The sequence below is a fragment of the Poecilia mexicana genome, unplaced genomic scaffold, assembly GCF_051168715.1.
Source record: "Poecilia mexicana isolate PSO_F unplaced genomic scaffold, ASM5116871v1 scaffold_2, whole genome shotgun sequence".
Lineage (NCBI taxonomy): Eukaryota > Metazoa > Chordata > Actinopteri > Cyprinodontiformes > Poeciliidae > Poecilia > Poecilia mexicana.
In genome coordinates, this window is record NW_028263371.1 from 10,067,525 (window position 1) to 10,085,151 (window position 17,627).

At 37.6% G+C, this 17,627-nt stretch overlaps 1 protein-coding gene across 1 annotated transcript in view; it reads left to right on the forward strand.

Annotated features, from left to right (window-relative positions):
* Positions 1-17,627, forward strand: part of itgbl1 (integrin, beta-like 1) — a 47,108-nt gene that overhangs the window by 2,422 nt on the left and 27,059 nt on the right. Inside the window, exons 2-5 of the mRNA XM_014988952.2 lie at positions 699-901; positions 12,289-12,435; positions 14,667-14,789; positions 16,383-16,523. Coding sequence (XP_014844438.1) covers positions 699-901; positions 12,289-12,435; positions 14,667-14,789; positions 16,383-16,523 — 614 coding nt within the window. The remainder of the gene's footprint in view (positions 1-698; positions 902-12,288; positions 12,436-14,666; positions 14,790-16,382; positions 16,524-17,627) is intronic.

The window sequence follows — 17,627 nt, forward strand, 5'->3', positions numbered from 1 at the left end:
GCTAAGGACAAAGCACCACTGTGCAAACTAAAAACAAAAAAACTGAAACTCTGAATTTGGTCAGGTCGTTATGACAAACAGTGCAAGATTCAAAATTTACTGCAATAGTGTGTGGAGGAGTGCAGCCAAGTCTAAAAATTCCCTTAATACTTGAAGCAAGTGTGAAATGGAACTTGTTTCACCTCCCGATGACACATGGAAAACACACATTTTATGTTCATTTTTGGGAGAAAGGTTCGGAATGTCTGAGCTGTTGACTGAACGAAATGCGTGCACATTTGCCAAACGCTCTGCCAATATAAAGAAAGAGCTGGAACTGCATCCAAATAAAATCTAAATTGCTCACCAAGAAGACCTAGAGAGATGTGCAACAACAGCACCTATATTTTATCATTGAAAGGTGAAGTTTTGTTATGGTTTTATTTTGGGAGATTTATTAAACTTGTGAATGTCTTTTTAATAAATCCCTAGAGTGTTTAAGTGTGACTTTTTCCAATATTTTTGCAAAAAACTAACTTAAAAGAATAGATAATTTTATAGTAACTTTGTCTGCACATTCTTCAAAAGTGATTTTTTACACTAGCGTCAGTTTTTGTAAACAGATACAGGTACACATGCCCTTGGAGTAACCCTTTTATTTATTTTATCTTTTATTTTTCTTAAACAACAAAACTACTGATCTTTTCTCTTCTTCTCAGCCAGGTGGGTGAGGTGTGTAGGCTGTCCCAAGAGTCATCATTGCGCCGCTGCAGGACACCAGATGGAAAAATCTGCAGCGGCAGGGGCAAATGTGACTGTGGAATCTGCATGTGTGAAGCCACGGACCCAGGGAAGTTCTATGGCCCTCGCTGCGAGTGCCACGACTGGGTCTGCGCCACACATGACGGGCAAATTTGCAATGGTGCGTACACTGAGCTTCCTCTGCTATTTTTAGCACAGTGTGTAGCAAAACTGTTTATAGTTTTCAAGCTTTTTTTTTTTTCATATTCTATCATGTTGCAGCCACAAATGTCGATGTCTTGGATAATATAGGATAGACCGGGGGTCTGCAACCTGCAGATGCCGCATGTGACTCTTTAGACCTCCACAAGGACTCTGAGTAACTTTGGCTAAAAATAATAAAATTTAGGTATTAAAAGTTCTGCTTGTAGCATTTTTGCAGTTCTTCACTGAATATTTGCATTGGATTTTCACAACAGAATGACAGTAAAAGTAGAAGTAATGTTAGTTTAGATATTTTTTTTCTCATTAGGTCAGATATAGTTTTTTTTTTTACATTATTTCACACAAATATTATCTTAAGAAAATGTATCCATCTGCTTTGTTTTGCAAAAGTTTTCCATTTTTGTTTTTGTTCAAATGCCTTACTTTAAAAAAGACAACAACATTTAGATAGTTTCATAAACTAATTAATCAGGTAACATTGGCAACTGATTGCAGAGGTTACAAAACGCTAGGATAGACTAACACTAAGTAGTGCAGAACTCTAAAGTGTAAGAAAAAGAGCACAAGGCTTTCATGTTTTTTTTTTTTAAATATAAATCTGAAGTGTAAAGTGCATATTATTTACGCCTTTATTCGGATAACCCTAAATGAGATCCAGAGCAACAATATGTCTTCATAAGTCACTTAGTTAGCAAACAGTTTAGTCTGAACACAGCTGCTCTGGCAAGACCTCACAGGTTTGCTAACCACTATAACCTAATAAACAGCATCCTGATGACCAAAGAACTCACCAGTGGGGTAAAGGGTAAAGTCATAAAAAACTTCAATCCAAACTTATGTTATTACACAATGTCCCAAACATTGTAACACATGCACTACAATTCTGGAGTAGATATAATCAGCTCTAGAAGTTCAGTTTTAAAAGCATTTCAACCATTTTTCCTTTTGCCTCCATTCTCCAGTTATTTACTACTCTGTGTTGGCTCATCATGTAAAATCCCAGTTACATATTTCAATGTAATCTCTCAAAATGTCTTGCGAACACTTTTGCTCAACACTGTAACTGGGCAATAACTTTAGAATACTTATTTTCGAGTGGTGTGCTGTTTAAAATGAATACTGCGCAGATCCACGTGGCTCAGCAGATGTTACTACTTGGATGAGGTTTTTTAGAGAGGGTCAGTAAGTGATGCAGCAGATATCCTCAATGTGGGTTAGATCAGTGCAGTTTGGCAGATGGAGTCCCCAGCTGATGTTTAGGATCTGTATCAAACAGCTGCTAGAAAAATGAAAAATGTTTTTCCATGTCATCCACAAACTTGATTTTGAAAGGTAATGTCCTCCCAAAATGTTTAATGCACAGAAATACTTTTTTTTAATTTTTTTATCTTGGTTGCTTTCAGAAGTAGTACCTCACTTCTCTCATTGGCTTGAAGCAGTTTTCAGGTAGACAGTAATACGCTGCTGGCTTGATATCAGACATTGTGATGTTATGAACTTTTGTTGGCGTTGTTTACGAGTCAAGCTAATTCGAGGGAAGCTGAATGCTTTCTATTTGGAAAATTGTTTACTGTGCATCTACTTTGCTGGATTTCATGTTACGATTAAATTTGTCAATCAAAACAGTGTGCATTTTTCTCCCAGTTCTTTTTTTTTCTTTTCTAGTCAAAATTAAATATGTTATTTTCTTTATAAAAAGAAAAAAGCTATCCAAACTAACCTAATGTCAAATTAAATGATTACTGCTTCCTTAAACTTATGAACTAGCTGCTCTGCCCTTTGAGTTAATAAGTTGTCATACGAGTTCTTTTTAGCAAATGCTGTGATTATACATGCAAGTTGTGTCCAGTTAAATATGGTATATAATAAGTTGCTTCATGATTTACAAGCAAGGGGATGATATTTTCAAACAGGGTTAAGTGGATAGCTTTTTTTTATGAATCTTCACTTAGAAATTGCCGTTTGCATTTACTTGGGTTATCTTCACCTAAAATTCAGAGGGTTTCATGACTTTAAAAGCACAAACAAAAAGTAAAACAGAGGGAAACTGGGGACGTATTTGCTCACAATACTGTTGGTTAAAAAGAAATGCATTCAACCTCCCAAAAACAGACTCAGTTTATATCTGTTTCCTGCTCACTTTTCAGCCCTCAATCAACGAATCAAGTTATTTTAATTAAACTTGAGTTAGTGATGCACCAAACAGTGGGCATTGATGGGAGTCAGTCTGTTTTCCTTTTAGAATCAGGTTTTCTCCCCATTAAACACATTGAAAGTGAAAACTCTCACATGCTTGGCTTGTCCTATTAGGAACTTTATTTTGAGCTCGGTGAAACTCGGTTAACGAGTTAAGTTCTGATCCACACGTTCTTGTCATGCCCTCATTTTCTATTGGATTTAAAATTACTGCCTCTATCATGAAAGCTGCAGCTTATGCCTTTATTGTTTTATGATCAGTGTTTGCTACGTTTAATGGTAGAACTGAAACATGTTAAGTTTTGTATACAGAGTAGTTCTCAAGATAAGTTTGTTAGAAGATAAAGCCCAAAATATTCATCAGTCAAGTATGATTGTTGCATCTACTTTAAAAGACACTTTAAAAACCTGTTACTCTCACCTTGAAGCCTCATATTTAATACCGTATGTACTTTGTGTTGACATATTTTGTAATCACTTTTAATTTTATGCAGCCAACAAATTCACAGCACCACCTTTTTGGCTGGATCAGTAGATGGCTCTGGCAAAGCTGAAAAGAAGTCTTCTTTGCGCTGGCGTCTTTATAGACTTTACTTCATTTTGTAGAATTAAAAATAAATGTGGCTGACAGGAACACTGCTAATACTCACCTAATAAAGAGTAATGAAAAGCAGTCCTAGGTTATAGGACAAGTGTAATGCATTACGCATTTTAAAAGCTTTGCATCAATGACCTCAGTTACAAAAGCTAAGATGTGAAGGTGCTTGGCCAGTAATTTTATTAAATCAACCTAGCTGGTAACAGGCAACAATTACAGCAGTTCTTTGGGACCTTTAACAGACTGGTGTATCAAATATTAAGTAGATAAAAGGAAAAAAAAAAAAAAAACATAAAGAAGCACAATCACCAGAGATGTGGTCTCTAAACGTAAAAAACTGTCTGTATTTGGAGTGTCAGGTCACTTCAATACTCTCACAGGACCAAAGGTTTAGTCAAACCACATCTAAATCACTGCAGATGGCTTTGTGCATTCATTGCCCACTTTCTTTTTATTGTTCATTGTTAAACATTGAGCTTAACTAAATGACGGCTGCAGTAGTTTGAATGATGATATCGGTTCATTCATGATCTCCTGTATGAGTCGTTGTGCTCTTTGAGTAGTTTTGGTAGGCAGGCCACAACTGGGAAGGTTCAACTTTTCCACACAGATAGATATCATTGAAGTTGTTTCTAATTTTATTTTATTTTATTTTATTTTTAACCGTTGGCCTTTATGTGTTACTTTTACTAAATAACTTTCTATAAATGCCACTACCGAATGTGTAAAATACCTACATTTAGCATGATTGTTTACATATTTTAAAAAAAACGTATTTCAAATAAGACAGGTTGCACCCGCTTCCTAAAACTTACTGCATATATGTTTGATGAGATGCTTTGAAAGTTGTGGGAGGAATCCCAGTAAGAAATAAAAATAAAAATCTCCACCTTTTTTTTTCGTCCCTCCCCGTTGTCCCTGGGCTGTGAGTGAGGTTTAATGGAGATATGTGAGCATCCAGAACACGTATAATGGAGATAGGTGTGCATATGGGTGTCTGCGAGTGTGTGTGATTTATTTGGGAAGACAAGTTGGCTGCTGTGAGGAGCTCATTATGGTTCAGCAGTCTGGAGCGAGGCCCTGTTTCATCCTGATAATGGGGTTTCACTCACTGCTACAGAGCCTGCCAATGGAACCTATGCATTAGTAGAGGGATGGATTTTCACACCCACCAAACCCACCCTCTCCTCTGTCTCCCACCACACACACTCTCACATACACACGCATATCGTACAGGATGAGGTTAAAGCTTATACTTAGCTCATCAGCATACACACGCATAACACCAGCCACATGCTCGCATCCAGCAGTTGCAATCAAAGCCAGTTGAAAAGAAAACCCCCACGTAACCCACCGCATCCCCTTTCACACACACACACACACGCACACTCGCGCACGTACATCACCGCTCTCAGCGGAGCATGCATACACAGCATGCACGGCATGCTTTCAGAGATCGGCAGCCAATTTCTCTCCCTGCGGCTCTGTTATCTCTGCCTCAAAAAGTCTACTGATAAGATCCAATAGATTTTCTTCCTTAGGGATTAAGTGTGTGTTTTTCATTACCAAAAAATTAGCTTTCCTGGCAACAAGATGTTTCACACCCCATATTTGATTCAGTGGAGGTTAATTAGCATCACCTCAATTAAACCAACAGGTCCAGGTGGCTAAAAATTATATTGTGTTTTTTTTTTTCTTATCATTTTTTTACAGCACTGAGTAAGGGCAAAATTTATTACATTGTGACTTAAAACGTTAAAGACATATAGGCCAATATGGTTTTCAACTTATCTTTAATGCGAGGCTGCATCGTGAATCATGATTTGACATTGTAGTTGTTCAATAATTCAAGATTTCTCTTTTTATTAAACCATTAGATATTTTTGACTTATACAATAATGTCCTTTCTATCTTAGAGCTTGTCTTAGTTACAGCAAGTCGCTTTATCTTGGTCCTCTGCTAAATCACAAATATTGAAAAATTAAACAAAATTGCTTGTTTATTGTTGTATCTGGATGTTAGGTGTTCTCTCAAGAGTTGACTTGTGTCCAACTGGAAATTGTGGTTGCTGTTGCTGCGATACACAAAAATAATAGAAAAAGAGATTGGCTGTCTGGGAGGGAATGTTGGCCAAAATCAGCCTGAACCTTAAATAGTTAATCAACAAATTACCTACAACAAACATTTCTGCAATTGCCCGGAAGCCATTAGTGGTTTATGGAGTGTTCTGTTTAAAAACAAACAAAATGCAGGCTGGATTATGATTGTGGTGAATTTAATACAGTAAAACCAAAAAAGAATTGCAATAGATAAGGAAAACTAATCTATGGGCTGAACAGTGGCTCAGCTGGCAGCACTGTTGCCTTGCAATAAGAAGGTTCTGGGTTTTAAATCCCATCCGGGGTCTTTCTGCATATTTTCCCTCAGCATGCATGGGGTTTCTCTGGGTAGCCAAGCTTCCGCGCACAGTTCAAGAAAATGATTGGTCTCTGTAAGTTGTCCTTAAGTTTGTATGTCTCTGTGTGTGTGTGTGCGTGTGTGTGTGTGTGTGTGTGTGTGTGTGTGTGCGTGTGTGCGTGTGCGTGCGTGTGTGTGTGTGTGTCTCAGTGTAGCCCTGTGAACAGCTGACAGAATGTAGCTTAGCCACATAGTAGCTCATAATGCTGAACAGCTGGACTTAATGAAACACAAAATAACAAAAAGTAACAAGAAAACAGACCATCAAAGTGACAAACTGAACTCCAAGTCCAGTTCAACTCAAGTGCTGTAAACACTGCTTTTTGTAGCAGTGACAGAACTGGGCCCATGTTGTATTTCAACTCTGAAACAAAAAAGGGTGGAGTGACTGTTCTTAGGAAATTAGCAAAGGGTGATAAAATTTGGGACTATAAAAACTTGCAGAACATTACACAGAGTTGAGGTCACCTGGCATTTCAGCTCAAATGATCAATAGTCAAATTAAAATAAACCTTTTATGCCTTAGCACCAAAATGCAAGGGCGGTTTGAATTTATTATGACTTTTAGCATTAAGATGTATGTAGTTATCCATATGGAAACTTGATTACGTTTTTGAACAGCATACCTTCATGTTTATAGCCAGTGGCGGTTTCTGATATGGGCGATATGGGCAACTGTCCAGGGTGGCATGTTGTGGGGGGGCGGCATGAGAACCTCCCTCACAACTGAATAAACACAGTTGGTTTCCTCTACTTCTTTTTTTTTTAATGTTCCATGAAAATAAACCATTCCAGTTTATGTAATCGAAGTGCAGATAAACACGAGGTAAATTTTTATCAATACTTGATGGTTATTTACCTCTGGTGATTTGAACCATTAAAACCAGCTGCTCTCTAGTACTACTTGTTCTCTGTCTGGAATGCCTGTAGAGCCCTTATTTTATTATGAACTGGCCAGCAATCACATTTTGGCCTGCCTTAATCACCGGTCACATGATAGGAACTTTAAAAGCTGATAATAAATGTAAAGTAAATAATAATTAAGTCATTTTTTGCAGATCTAAAGCAATCCTTCTAATCTCGCAATATCAAAGAATTGAGCAACCGGGATATGACCTTTAATAACATCTGTAGACCAATTGTGGAAAATAAAATATTTTCATCCACTGTTGGTGTTTTAATGGCAGTAAATATCCTTGCAACCTCTGCTCTTTAGTAGAAAGTGTAATATTAAAAAATAAGCTCTAAACAAGCTTTATTGTTGATTGTGCCAACATACCGGGTAGCGGTGAGAGAATATTCTAAGCTATGTTACATGCAATCTGTTGAGGCTTTCATGAATTTCTATAATTGTTGATTAAACTATTTTGTCATTTGTCATCAATGTAGCAAAGTGTTGCCACTTTTCTACATTCCTCATTTACTACTCAGAAATGAGGAACATTATTCTTTCCAAGTTTCTGACTCTGTTTTTCTTTCTTTGAGTCATTTGACCTTTTCCTGCAAACTACTTTTGAACTCCTTTTTGTAAAATCAAATCCAGTTATGCTGTAAAAGCACGATTGTGGAAGATACTGCTTGAAGATTTATGAAATTCTTTAACACCTGGTCTGACTTTGGGAATTTTAGTACCATTTGGTATGCACATGAAGCGTGCATGCCATTCTTGAATGGGACATGTCCAAGTTGAGTCATATTGCTTTCAACCCCACCTGCCATGTTGTTTATCAGTATCTACACACCCCGTTGAGAAAAAAATTAAAATACAGTCATGCAAAATATGAGTTCAAGAGACACAATCATAAATGAGGATATTCTAGAGACAGAATTAATTCATAAAAAAAAAAAAAAAAAACTAAAACGAGAAAATGAGGCAAATGTTCTCCTTTCTTGAGCAGAAAACATCGTAGGAGGCGCTTCGAAAGTGATGCATACTTCTGTTCATTCCCTGAATAAAGATTTGCTCTATGATCAATAATGCTTTGTAGGAACATATTTTAGCACTTCCCGCTCCTTTTCTCTCAGTCTGCAGGCTTGCCCAGTCTTCTCGTTTTGGTTTGCTCTGATTTTTTTTCTTGCTTTTCTGGCCTCTTCAAGAGCTTGCAAAATGTGTTAAACCAAAAAAAAACCCATAGAGGTTTTATGTCTTTGTGTCAGGGTCACAAGGATAGTCAGCTTGGTCTCTTGTTCCATATCAACCTGCATCAGTCGCGCTTCAAGACACTTTATCCAAGCTAAAATTGGCCAATTATGGAGAATATTATCAGTAATGTCTACAAAGTCAACAAAAAGGTTAAGCCAAATATCGGCTGAGAGAGAATAAAGCAAAAAGGTAGCAGCTATAAAATGCTGTTCTTTTCCTATTAAAACCTTTAGAAATTTTCATCGCTCTAATTTTTTTTCTCCTGTACATATTTTTATGTGCTTTCAATCTGCTATACTGAGTTTTTCTGGGCAGTTTGCCTTCCCCGTGACTCACCTAATGATTCCAGTGTGGGCTGCGAGGAGAAAAAGCCACTCAAGTTTGTCCAAGTTGACTAGCAAAAGACATTTCTGATTGAAACCCATTACCGCTCTCAAGACTTCAGGGTGTAAGAGCAAGTGTTTTAAACCCACCTACGACGCCTTTCAAAGTTCTTTGATGTCAGCTGTGTTAAAAATAACTGGTTAGCTGGAACACTGTAAAAACTGGGATGGTAAGGGCTAAGACTTATTGTTCCAAAGACACAGAAAACGAGTTGGTAGCCGATGAGACAGGCGGTTTTTGTTTCACAGAACACACAATCTATATGTTGTTGTTTCATTGCTCCCAAACGCCAGGCTATGGACGGCACAAATGATTAAAAATACTCTGATATGATTATCATGTTTTGGACAATGCAACTTAAACCAAAAAAATGTGAGGAGATGAAAAACCACTTGTAGAAAACAGATGAGAACAGATGCTCTCTGAAGCTTGAACTAGTTTATTATGAAGATAGTGTAATTTTTTTGGAGTTATTTGATGTTTAAACTCTCAGTTAACTTAATTTTGGAACTTAACCAACACCATATACAACAGCATATAAATAAAAATTTTTAAAACACATTCAGACAAGATTAGTTTGTCAGATTAAAAGTACTTTTTTTCAAAACAGGCTAGGTATTAAACATGCTTCTTATTGAGCTGACATTTCTTTATTCTCTGTTTTTTTTTATTGATTTAATTTAATATTCTGATCTTCTGAAAAGCTAAATTACATGTTTTCCTTAGCTATGACTGGAAACCGCCAAGAATATCAGAAGCAAAGACTTGAAAACAGCAGCTTGTGTGCAATTAATCTGAAATAAATGAACATTTCAGTAATTTTCTTTACTAAACTGTCCAAGAAGCTCATGTGGGTGCACATTCAATAAAAACCAAAGATTTAAATACACAAATGATCACAAGAATAAAACACTTCACAGCTGCAAGAGAGCAAGTTTTCTTCTTTCTGCCTGTGTAATAATGACTGGTGGTTCCACATAGAGATCGATTATAATGTGTTTTACAATAGTTATTTCATGATCTGGAAACCACAATAATCACATTCAGCACCAAAACCTGTGAATGCACACTACATTCATATGTCAATGAAACCTCCATTATGGGAACACGTCCTCCAATCTAGTGATTAGAAAATTCCCAGAATTATATATAAAAAAAAAAAAATCTGCTAATTTATCACAGTGTTTTACTGGAATCATCATTTCAAATGTTTAAGCCTCTTTTTTTGTTTTTTTTCCCTTTTTTCTCTTTTTACACACAAGACATTCAGGTAGCTCTGCTGCTTAAGGGGAACCACAGCACATCACCGACTCATCCCTCATTGGCCCAGGACAAATCTTCTTTAGCTTGCTAAACCAATTCAGGCTGTTTGACTCTATGAACATTTTAGTAAATGAGGGGTATCTAATGATCCCTGCACAACATATGCTTCATTACAGTTAGGATATTTTAAATGTTTGACAGATGATTATATCTAGTCATCTAGCTTTTAGAAAATTGTTTAGCACATGCTTTTTTTTTTTTTGCACGCCAATTATTTTTGCTGGTAGTGCTGACACACACACACACACACACACACACGCACACACACACCCACGCACACACACACGTCCTCTTCTACCAGTCCCCGGAGAATGCGTGCGATCACCGCTCAGGATTTTTTGCTGTACACGTCTGTTTGTCAGTGGAATATGCTGCAATGACCCTGACACATTATATCACATAGAATTACTGCTCAGGGAAGCACCAAAAAAGATAAACTGTCCAAAGACAGGAAGCTTCCAACCCACATAAATTTTGACCTAGAAGACAAAGTGGGCTGTTTTATGTGTCTAAGTGATTGTCAAGTGGAGATTAATGATGGCTGGTGGGCGGCAGTGACTTTATAATATCCGATTCTGTCTCAGAGTTTTGCCGTCTACTATTTGCAAAAGCCTTAAGGGGTAAATACAAAAAGAACACGTCAGTAAATTAGACTGCAGCAACGCTGGGTTCAATATTTTATCAAATAATCCAAAAGGAGTTTGTATCTTTGTGATTGATAGTAGATGTATGTATCCAATTTTTGTGTCCAATAATTATTACTATGCTACATATGTATAGCACATTTCACCAACAAGGCAATTTCTATGATTGTAAAGCAAAATATGACTGCAGCTCATTTGGCATATCCTATTTGTTATCACTCTTTTTTTTGTATTTTATAAAATCGATAGCAGACGTTAATTCTGTAAAATATCAATTTGTATATCTGTTTCTTTTGTACATTAAATAGTGAGAAACCTGTTGTTTGTATCACTAATAATAGCAACACCAGAACAAATAGCAAATGTGTGTCACAGACGTGAGCGCTGACATTTGAGACAAATCAACAGCATGCATTGCACCGTGCAGACTGACAGTCTTCACTGATGCACGTTCATTCAGGCCTGCATGCAGCATGCTTGATACTAAGAGAATGGAGTTTAAAATACTTTTGTTAGTTTATACCAACTTGTTGTTATGGTAACAGCTGGTTGTGGGGATGCAGATTAGACCAGAACCACAAGATCTGAGTGGTTCTGGTCTAATCTGCATCCTCAGAACCAGAATTAACCACGGACAAGCAGGATTCAGCTTATATGTAATATAAATCTGGAACAAAAGTCCAGAAAACTGCATAACAGCTGAAACACAGTGTTTCTTTAAATCAAGGCTAAAAACCTACCTGTTTAGGGTTGCATTTGATGATGGTTTTATGATGTAAAGCACTCTGAACAAAGTGTCATTTTTCTACATATTGTGTTTTTCAATATAACATCATTATATGGCAAGTTAGAAAAACAAAGCTTGACTCAAATACTCAATTCATATCTCAGATTAGAGAATGCATTTTAATAATTCTTTTAATTAGATTTTTTTTTTTTCCGGCCAGCTAAACTGGAGTCAAGGTGCACTCTTACTCTGCAATTTGCGATATTTCCGGTTCTACTTTGTTTTCAAGAGTGAGTTTTCCTTGGACGAGCCCCCAGAGACGTTTCCATAACGAGAAGAGATGAGGGGGCCCCCATGTTCTTAATGACTGATGCATAGCCCTTCAAAACAATGCCACATTTACATGATGAACGAGTCTGGAGAAGTATCGAGCATGACATACAAGGTCCCTCACTGCTAACAGGCAACGAGAGCAACATTCATAATAACTTTGTTGACAGCTTCCATTTGCATCAAATGCTTCCCCCTTTTTCCTCGTCTTCATGTTGCTCAGTGTGACCATCAGAATAATGAGATACAACGATGCCAGTCTATCTGGGTGTCTGAGCACACAGCTGTGTTTTCATGGATGAATTCATACGGGATGGTGGCATGTCAAAGGCATCGGAAAACTTGGTAGAGGTTGCTCAAAAAAAAAAAAAAAAAAAAACATTTACCTATCGTAATTTTATGACACAACCCCTTTCGCCTGAAAGTGCAATGTCAGACTACGAAATAACGTTCATGTCCTCGTTTTGATGTGAAGCGCCAGTAACCTGCACGCTTCCCGGCGTTTATAAACAGCATGTGGTGTGTTATGTTTCCCCCTCAGACCGTGGCTACTGTGACTGTGGGATGTGTGAGTGTGACGAAGGCTGGTTTGGAGAGGCTTGCCAGTTTCAGGAGGAGTGTAGCCTATCAAGCAAGAAGAGCAGAGAGCTGTGCAAAAATCAACAGGGGGTGGTCTGCTCCAACAGAGGTAACTGCAACAATACACCAAAACACAGCGTCCGAAAAACAACAAGGTTCAGAAGGCTGCAAATCTACTGCAAAGATCCTAAGTTAATCCTACTTCTTCTTGACTGTTTCTTTTTTTTTCTTCTTTTATTTTTTTTACACTTTGTCATGCTACAACCACAAACTTTCATTGTAAGGATTTGAGATTTTATGTAACAGACAAACTCAAAGTAGTGCATCATTAGTGAAGCAAAAATAAATTGATGTGTTTTCCAAAACCTTTACAAAACAAAAGTGAAAATTGCAACGTGCAATTGTTTGACCTTTAGGTGAAGTCCAATGATGTGTTATTTTCAGCACAAATACTGTCGTTCTTGTGAAGGCCGCCGAGTTTAGCGGAAAAGCGTTTTTTTTTCAAACAACGTCATCAAGACCAAGGAACCCACCGGGTCAAGGATGCTCATGTGGAGATGATATAACGCAGGATTAGGTTCTAAAATAATAGTCCAAGATTTGAACATCACAAGAAGCACAAAAATGGGGGGAAAAAAATAGTCCCCAACGGCACACACGGACACCCGCCTCGATAAATTGCAGTTACACCTAAACCGAACAAGGCAGGAAAGGAGAATAATAATCTTCGAGGACCCTGGTTACTTTGAAGGAGCTTTTGAGTTTCACCGCTGAGATGGAAAAATCTGTTGACAAGACAACTGTAGGGAATTTATTCATGAAAATGGCAAGAAGAGATTTATTTTTGAATAAAAAAACAAAACTAAGTGTTCTAGTCAGATGAGACCAGAACATTTTGGCCCAAATTCAACACGTGCTGTCATACAGAGAAATAAGAGTGAAGATGAGCTTGAACACAGTACCTCCCACTGGGAAACATGGTGCTGGCAGCAGCTAGCTGTTTGGATGCTTTTCATTGTCAGGGAAGTTAAACCTAAATCTAGGGGAGAATCTTTATCAAGACTTGAACATACATGTTTCCATTCTCTCTAGCCAATCTGACTGAGGTTGTTCTGTTTTGGCACAGAAGAATGGTTAAAATCGATTAGAAAAAAAATGCCATAATTTTCAGATTTTTCTTTTGCAAAGAAAATGTGAAACCACCTGCATCTTTTTTCTTCCACTTCACTGCTATGCACTACTTAAAAAAATAAATAAATAAATAAAAAAAGACAATTTCAAGAGCCAGCTGATATCTTCAAAGACAGCTTTTATGTTCCTCTGCTTTGGTCAGGAGTCTCTACATATTTCAAGAAGATATTGTCCTTCTTGAAAAAATAAATAAATAAAAACTACATAAAGATGTATTAACAGCTATCTTCCTGTGTTTTGAATGCATTGTGAAAGCCTACAGCATGTCAAATACTCTCCACCTACTACACTTGGTGCACACAAGCGCGTTTTAGGCCGGACAAAGGCATTTGTGAATTGGTGAATCGCTACCTAGCATTCAAATTTAACTACGCAGCTAATGTCCAAAGAAAAACTTTGAAAGACGTCTAAGAATGCTACTACGACAATCTAATATTTTATCCCCTAATATCTCGTCTACGTATAATTCGATCCCGTGTGTGTGTGTCTCAATGTTGCATGGATGATGTTAGGTCAGTCGTCGGTCAAGGCTGTTTTTCAAACACGTACAGCCAGTTGCCCATCTGGGCTCGCCCTCTCCACTCATCTCAAATGCTTTCAGCTAAATGAGGAACAAACAAGTCTCAGTGGGTGTGTGCGTATCCGTGTGGGATGTGTATAAGAGTGTGTGTGTGAAAGCATAGGATGTGGCCTATTGGAATATGTAGAAATGCTAATGTATTCACCGCATGTGTCTGTTTAGCCTTCTGCTTCTTCAACACCTAATCCAAAAAGCTCCAGCACACATGCAGACACACACACACACACACACACACACACACACACACGCACACACACACACACACACACACACACACACACACACAAACACACGCACGCACACACACACACACATACACCACCACCTCTAGTTGTCAAACACCAGCTTAAACTTGTTGGCACTTGATGCAAAAATACTTCCCTCCAATGAACAGCTGTAAACCAGATTCTTTAATCTCCCAGTTCACTGCATCAAAATATTGTACTCACACTTTTACCATTTAAATGCAAGTATCTACTGCAAAGTTTTAACACAAACTCAGAGCCGCTAGGTGGCTGTGTGTAAGAATCTTTTTTTTTTTTTCTTTTTCTTTTTTTTTTTTTTTGCAGGGACCTGTCACTGCGGGAGTTGCATGTGTGACCAAAATGATGACAAGGGCTTAGTGACGGGACGCTTCTGTGAATGTGACGACGGCGAATGTCTGGATGAAGACACGGGAGAGGTTTGTGGAGGTAGAAGATTACACTCACAGTTGCTCAACTATTAGAGACACTGCAATGAGAAACAAATGAGTTTTACTGACAATTTAATGAAGATAAGACATCTGGAGATTGGCAGCACTCGTACTTTTATGACCCTCTTTATCTGTTTTGTGCATTAAATTTGCAACTGAACGTCTGCTGATCTACTGGTAAAAAGTAGATATATTTTAAAGATTGCAGTTAGGTTTTGCGTGTCTAGGATCAACGTCTCAGGTGTGGAATCATAAAGGCACCTAGACTCTGCATTTATCTACGTCTGGTCAAAGAGAAAGGACAAGAAAGATCATATACGGCGCCTTGCATTTTGTTGCATTTGAAGTTACGACATGATAGGTTATCACAAATTAGCACGTAACGAAGCAATTGAATTTTTCAAATAGAAATCTCAATACCTGTGCCATCAATTTGCATCCCTCCAAATCTCCCAGTTCAATACTGAGCAGCTGTAAATTTCTTGATTGAAACGTTACCAGCTTCTCTAATCTGCTGATAGATTTTTGGCCATTTTATTCCCCCCTCTATACCTCTGTACGTCATTGTGCTGGAGCCATCCTTCCTTCTGGAGATTGTGTGTACAGATTATTTTCTGCAACACATACATGTAGGCCGAAAAGTTCAACTTTTGTTTCACCTGACTAGAGCACTTTTCCCAAATATTTGATGTGTCCAAAAGTTGAGTGTGATGAATATTTGATGATACTTTGTATGGCTCTCTTTCCATGAGGGGTTGCTCGATCCCACTCTTCCATATAGCCTATAATAGTTGTCCTTACTATATACTGCTCTTTGGTGCACTGGATTTACTTTTTGTTACTTTAGAAGGCAGTTGGTAGCATTGTATTTCATTCAGAGCCATCAGGTTAAAGGCGCCAGAACACAAATGTATTTCAGATGTCTAAAATATTTTGAAAACTGTGAGTCTTTTTTTATTCCCTTTCATATTAATGCACTGCTTTGAGTTGTGTTCTTTCATAAAATCCTAATGAAATACATTGACGTATTTGATACCTGACAAAAAAGGAAAATGTTAAAGGAGAGGAACCTTTTTTCAACATACTGTACAGTGCAGCCTGCATGCTACTTACTCATGTCCCGGCCTGCAGCAGCACATCAAATGTGCTACATTACACTGCATATTCAATATTAGACATTAAGCGATATTCAGCATCTGTTCAGTGGAGTCAGTCATGAGTAGCATCGCTTTAGTTTACACACGCAAGGCAACAATTTCAAAGTTTCAAACTCATTTCTTGAGAAAGAAATGTTGCTGCTGACTTCAGATTTTAATCTTGTGGTGATATGCGAAATGCATTCTTTATCTTATCAAAAATAAATAAATAAAAATCTTTGCAATAGCATTGCAAAGCCAGACATTAAAGCTGCCGGCTGATAGAGCTTTGCAAACGATCTATGTTTATGTTTGACAAATGTGCAAAAGTAGAAATGACAAAATCAAGAATGATATCAAATCTGATTTCTGCAAAAGTAAGATTGTTAAAAATCTATAAGTATGTCTATCAGTCTCTTGCATGAGAACTCATGAGTTCTTCCATGTCCTTCCAGGCCATGGCCAGTGTTACTGTGGAAACTGTTACTGTGCTGCTGGTTGGCATGGAGACAAATGTGAGTTCCAGTGTGACATCAGCCCATGGGAAAGCAAGCGGAAATGCACATCTCCAGATGGCAAAATCTGCAGCAACAGAGGTTTGTTTGTCCTCTTCACTGTTAACATGAGACATTACATAAACTAAAAAAAAAGCATTATTGAGTATAAAGAAAATACAGAACTATTCCAGAAAATCATAACTGATCTAAGTTAAATATCTGATTGTGAAGAATCATAACTTTATTTCACATAAATAAACTTGGGCAAATTTTCTTTCGAGCATCCGGAACATTAGGATATTGACGGTGGTTTGCAAAACCATAAAACTGCAGAATGGAGAGGGAGGAATAATGAGCTTCAGACCTATTAACATAAACAGCGTCACTGTAATGATTTCATTGTATTTGTGTTGCCTAGAAACAAGAAACAAGCTAAAGAGGCGCAGTTCAATTTCTTGTCTGTTGAAGTCATCAGAAGAATGAAATTCACCTCGAAAAATAAAACATATCCTTACATTCGTCTTTCCCTCCAGATTTTACCTTTTATAAAATAACTCTAATTTGTGCATCATCATCATCATCATCATCATCATCATCATCATCATCAAAATAAGACCATCTTCATTTCAGCCATTAAATGATAAATCATCAAGTTTCTGACATTAATCAGTTTTCTCGTGAAAAAAGCAGCTTCAAGAAAGGGATTGTTTAAAACAGCAGGATGTAGGGCTTGTGCAAAATGTCGCTTTAAATTAACATGTAACATGGAAACACCGGGTCAGTGCTTTTCATCTTGTTTGAATAGCCCAAGTTGTGAAACAGTCAGGAAAAATACAGAACTAAATGCAGCGCAGACTCTAGACTGCCTTAAAAAGAATCATGTTCTGTGACTCATCAGAGCATGACGAGCAAGCAATCAGCGGAATATCTCATTTAAGTTAACTGAAGTGCTCCTCCAGGATTTCAGTGAATTTCTCGAAAATTAATTACAGCGGCCTGGCTGAGGGCCTGGTAACCGGTTGGATGAAATGAGGCTGCATGGGAGTCCCATCACAGAGCCGCAAGTTCTGGTCAAGAGCACAACTGTCAAAACAAAAAAAAAAAAAAAAAAAAAAGAAGAAGAAGAAGAAAGTATACCAGGATGGCCAGTTTTGTGTTGCAGATGTCGATTTTCCCAGAGAGAGAGTTTTGAGAGGTTCAGCT